The sequence below is a fragment of the Mus caroli genome, unplaced genomic scaffold (assembly GCF_978045245.1).
Source record: "Mus caroli unplaced genomic scaffold, Mus_caroli_1 scaffold_12, whole genome shotgun sequence".
Classification (NCBI taxonomy): Eukaryota; Metazoa; Chordata; class Mammalia; order Rodentia; family Muridae; genus Mus; species Mus caroli.
Window position 1 is genome coordinate 65,797,736 of NW_028227267.1, and position 5,412 is coordinate 65,803,147.

Here is a 5,412-nt window from a genome sequence, read left to right on the forward strand (position 1 = left end):
GGAAGAAGTGGCCAGGGGTCCACAGACTCAGAGGCAGGAATAGATGGAGAGATAGGTTTCTGGTGGTCTTTGCTTTGTCCACTCTAGGTTCAGAGACTTCAATCCTTTTCCTTCATATGGTCCTGAGCTTTGGGCCTGAGTGTAGGGAAAACTATGAAAATCACATAGTTCACCCCAGCCCTTGCTCCTGCATGGGCCACACCCACCCTGAGAGCCTGGCTTGAGCCCAGGTCGTACTCTGATGTGCTCATGTGCATCCTTCAGGGATGCTAGAATAACAGGGAGCTGCCTGGACCTCAGTGTGGGAGGTACCGCTCACCTCACGTTGAATGGGTGGGGCTGGAGATACAACTAAGATTTAGGGAGAAGAGAGGCCAAGGGAAAATCAGGTCGCCTCAGAGAGGGACATCTAACAGTTTGTCTGGATGGACAGTGACACTTGACACGTGTCCTGGGCAAGTTGTGGTTAGCAAGCCAGGCACAGGCTTTGCAGAGTGGCCCATACCTGGCCAGGATACAGCATCAGAACCAGCTAGCTTCATTTTGCCCCAGCCTCTCTGAGGGAAGACCCAGCCTCTGCCCTGGAGTGGAGAACAGCCAGAAAGGCAGTTGCAGCACTCTCTGTCTTGATCCTCTCCAGGTTGTCATTAACCCTAACTATGAGGTGCCAGAATCCGATTTCTCCAACAACATCATGAAGTGCAGGAGCCGCTATGATGGCTACCGCATCTGGATGTACAACTGTCACGTAGGTAAGTTCCCTTGGCGGCCCCACCCTCCTCCAGAGGCTAGGACGCAGGACACAGCTGCCCTACTTTCTCCGGGACTAGAGGCAGCTAATCTGGGAGCCTCTGGGAATGGGGCCAGCATCAAATTCCTAGCTCAGAAAGCAAACCAGAGATGCATGAAGGCCTGGGTGGGGATTGGGTGTTCACAGCCAGCCCTGGCCAAGGAGAGAGGGTGGTGCAGGACTGGCTGGCCTAGCAAGTGCAGACCCCGGGTCTATATAAGGGCTGGAACTAAGGACATCAACCCACCACTCGTGTGACCACAACTATGTGGGCATCAGCAGTTCCTGGGCTCTGAGTATTTGGTTATGCTGTGAACCACCCTCCTGCCTCATCACCAACAAAGAAGTTTTTCCTTAGGGAACAAGGAGAAAAGCAGCTTTTGTCCCTGTTGGCATATGACAGGCCTCATCCCTGATAGCAGTGAAAACTGAAGGCACGGTATCTATTTAAACACTCTCTGAACTTTGGCAAGGTACCTGTGACGTGCCTAGCCCTAGCACTCACCAGTACCACACTGAGAGGGAGCCACAGCTGAGAGTGTGCTGAATTCCATCTCCCTGACCCTTGCTTTCCAGGTGGAGCCTTCAGTGAGGAGACAGAACAGAAGTTCGAACACTTCAGTGGACTTCTAAATAACCAGCTCTCTGTGCAGTAAAGAAGATCCTGGGCCAGGCATGATGGCTCGTGCCTGGAATCCCTGCACTCAGGCTGAGGCAGGAGGATTGCCACAAGATTTCCACTCTGGACATTAAACCAAGCTTCAGTTTCAAAAGAAAGGAAAGAAAGGAAGGAAGGAAGAAAGAGAGAGAGAGAGAGAGAGAGAGAGAGAGAGAGAGAGAGAGAGAGAGGGAAAGGGAAGAAAAATGACTTAATGGTCACTTACTGACTCCTGAGGGAATACTGATTACCACCTCTTTTCTAGCCAGATCCAGCTGAGAAGAAAGGTGCTCATTCACTCCCCAGGCACTGCTGTGTGTCCCTGTCCTGAGGCCTTAGGGGCAGGGCTCGGGCACATGGCCATGGAAACTTGATGACAAGCTTAGAGCAGCTTATCCCATCCGAGCTTTGGCATGTCCCAAGTGTGACATCATCTGTGCTCTGCACAGATGGGCCATTTTCTTCTGGGAACACAGCAGGTATGAACTCAGCAACTGCAGAGGTGATCAAGCTGAACTCCGTTTTTCCCCTTCTTAGGTCATTTCTGGAAAACTTGAATATCAAGACCTCTGTATTAAGTTTGTTTGGTTTTTGTTTTCTTTTGTTTTGTTTCTTCTCATTGTACAAACTGCTTGGCAAAATCAACTTGAGGAAGGAAGGCTTTATGTGAGCTCGTGGTTTGAGGAACCAATCTGTAGTGGCAAAGAAAGTATTACAGCAGGAGCATGAGGTGTCTGGTTCCAAAACTCACTTATAGAGCTGAGGATGACCTTGGACCTCTGAGCCTCCCTCCAGCTTCCACCTCCAGAGTGCTGGGATCAAATCCAGGACTGCACACTTGTAAGGCAACGTGCTCTCTATCGGTTGTAGCTGCTTTCTGAGCACTTACCCTTCTCTGCTGCTCTAAACGTGTACGTGTTCTTTGCCTTACCGATCCGCACATTTTTCTGTCTCTGTGCTCCACTTGTTCATTGTCACTGTGGGTCTGAGTAAGAGCAGTGACCAGAAATGCATAGCACAGCCTGAATGCTACCCTGTCTTAAAATGTCCTCTGCCAAGCAAATGTGTCCATTACTCTTGAGTTAAGACTCACTCGAGTGCTCAGAACACAGGCAGCATGCAGCTGGATTCTTGCCAGGGTGTAACATGATTGGCTTCTAGCTCAGTTTCGGATAGATAGATAGTCCTTGGTTACCACTAAAACCTCCGGTACCAGGCCTCCACTCTCCACGTTCCACTTGGCGCTCTGGTCTTCCAAACTCCCACCACAATAACCCATTCAGTTCTGTTCTCTAAAAGCGCTCTAGGGTTTCTGGACTCAAAGTTCTAAGTTCTTCCAGATTCTTCCCTCAAGCCAACCCCCAAAGCTCAAGTACTCCATGACCACGCTTCTGACCTCAGTGATCAGTGACAGTTCTGGTCTTCTGTATTATACTTGACAAAAACAACTTAAGGGAAGGCTTCTTTTGGCTTACAGTTCAAGAGTCCAGTCCCTCACAGCGGGTAAAACATGGCAGCAGGAGCAGCTGGTCATGTGGCATCCACATTCAGGAAGCAGAATGTCGAATGCAGGTGCTCAACTTGCTCTCACCTTTATATTCAGCCTACAACCCCAGCTCGTGGAATGGTGCTACTGGTGTCTAGGGTGGGCCTTCCCTCTTGTGTTAAACCTCTTCTGGAGACACCCCTATAGACCCACCCAGGGGTGTTTCCATAGTGGTTCTAAATCCCAGCTAGCTGATAATCAAGGTTATCTATAACAACCTCTTGCAGTTAAACCCACATCTGTATTCCATGCAATTATAGCCACGACTTAAAGTACAATAGCAAGGCATACATCCCAAGGCTCCAAGGGATGGCTGAAGACTTGGATGGTTCTGGGACAGGATAGGAAGAGAAAGTCATGGGGGAACAACATGCAAGGGGCTCTTCACCTCAGAGCCTGGCTTCTGCCAGCTGAGAATCCCAACACAGATAACATTGTGAATGGTGCTAATATAGGGTCAGTATTCATTTTGCATATTTATATACAATTATAGATATACACGTATAGATATTTCAAGTAAGAATATTAAAATAGCAAGGAATGATAATTAAGGCTGAAGTGTAAATGGCCTTTTTCCTTTCCTGGCTGTAAACATACAATTCCCTACAACTTTGCCAGAAACCCCACTTACAGTAAAAGGCAAATCTCAAGACTCCTATGCTGGCCCAGTGTTTTCATCTTATCATCGCGCAGTCCTATCCAAGGTACCTCTGGAGCCACCTTATAATCTTACTATCAAAAAGGGGAGGAGGTTGGGGGTGGGACTTAGAAAGCAATCAAGCAACACCAAAGGCTTCGGGACTCCTGTGTGTAGCTAGTTATTAAGACTCTTAAGAACTCTTGTCCTTGGAGAAGCCCGCAGCCCCGCTCTCTGGTGTGTCTTACTCTTTCCCTGAGCACCTCTTAACCCCTGTAACTTAAATTTATATTTAAAATATTTTAAATAAACGTTTAACTCTCTGCTTTATTCTGGCTCGTCTCTGATTTCTTCTTTGCAGCAAAGTCAGAAAGGATCCCGAGGTCCCTAAGGGGGAAAGGGACTTCAGGCTGCTGTCAATGGCCTTGTGCTGTCTCCTGCTGCATCGCTAGTTTCAGGTCCAACTTGTGTTACCCTTCTTGTTGCCTTAACCACACGTCCTTAACCACTAAGGAGAAACTTAGGGGAGGAAGGATTTGGGCACGGCCTAAGAAGCAGGGAGCTGCTTGCTCAGATCTCCCTGGACCAGGAAAAGAGAAAGCGACATTCACGTGACTTCCCCCTTCCATTCAGTCTGGGACCCCAAACAGTGGGGTGGTGCTTTTCCCTCCTCAGTGGGAAATGTGTCTCCCACCAGATTCTAAATCCAGTCAAGTTGATGACACAAGTTAGTCATCCCACAATTCTACTTAAATATAGCATTTTTGTCTATACCTATGTGAATAGTGTGCAAGTGTTTTGTTGTGACAAACATCCTGGAGAGACAGTGTACAAGAAGGAAAGTGTCCTTTTGGGCTCATGGTCAGGTGGCTCCCATGGTTCTGGGAAGAGACTATGTCGACCGTAAGGTATCTACTCAGCGGGGCTATCAACTGGATCCTGGTTATGCCTATAAGTCCACCTCACTATTACACATATTTGGATGCTAGAGCAAAATGTTCCCCATGAATACCTAAGTTCCATTTGGATCACTGCCCCTGGGCCCAGAGCTTCCTACAAGTGTAGTACATATTTAGTTTGACAGAGGAATGGTCCCAGTGTCTTCCAAAGTCCCCTATGACTTGAAGGGGCTGCACCAAGACAAGCTGCAGCCTGGAGAAGCAATCTGAGAGACCTGAACAGCAGCAGAGGTCATCTGGAGCCCTTCTTGAACAGTTGTTCTTTACCGAAACCTGGGTAAGGACACGGGAGTATGTCAGAACCAGGCAAGGCAGCCAGCCACAGGGTAATTTTCCCAAGGAAGAGGCTACACAATAGCAGAACAGGGCTCCAGCACTCCCTGGGGTCTCTGTGTAAAGAGTGTCCTAGCCCCAGCATACCCGAGATGGACAATGACCCCTAAACTCTGGAGTGGGCCACGGTGCCGCCAATACTATACTCAAGACTCAAGTAAGGTGAGCCCTGTCCAATCCTATGCTCAGCAGGCACTCAAGTGTCTCTCAGCTTCATTCACACTTACTTTTCAAGGCTCCCTTAAATAATACCCAAGGACAACTACATCCCCCACTTCCACACAGCACAGGATGGCAGGCTGGGGCTCCTGAAATGGGTGAGACTGGGTAGGTGGCATGAATCAAGTAGCACCCAACTCCCCAGAGTCACCTATGCACAAATGCCCCTTAAGTTAAGATGGGCTCGCCCAGGTTCAATAACCACAGACCCATAGTAAGAGATGGGACAGCACCCCCTAGTGTCTCAAGACCACACTTGGACGCAATCAA

At 48.7% G+C, this 5,412-nt stretch overlaps 1 protein-coding gene across 1 annotated transcript in view; it reads left to right on the forward strand.

Moving 5' to 3' along the window:
- Positions 1-3,961, forward strand: part of Loxl2 (lysyl oxidase like 2) — a 100,952-nt gene extending 96,991 nt beyond the window's left edge. Inside the window, exons 13-14 of the mRNA XM_021181545.3 lie at positions 641-752; positions 1,367-3,961. Coding sequence (XP_021037204.1) covers positions 641-752; positions 1,367-1,446 — 192 coding nt within the window. The 3' untranslated portion in view covers positions 1,447-3,961. The remainder of the gene's footprint in view (positions 1-640; positions 753-1,366) is intronic.
- Positions 3,962-5,412: the final 1,451 nt, after the last annotated feature.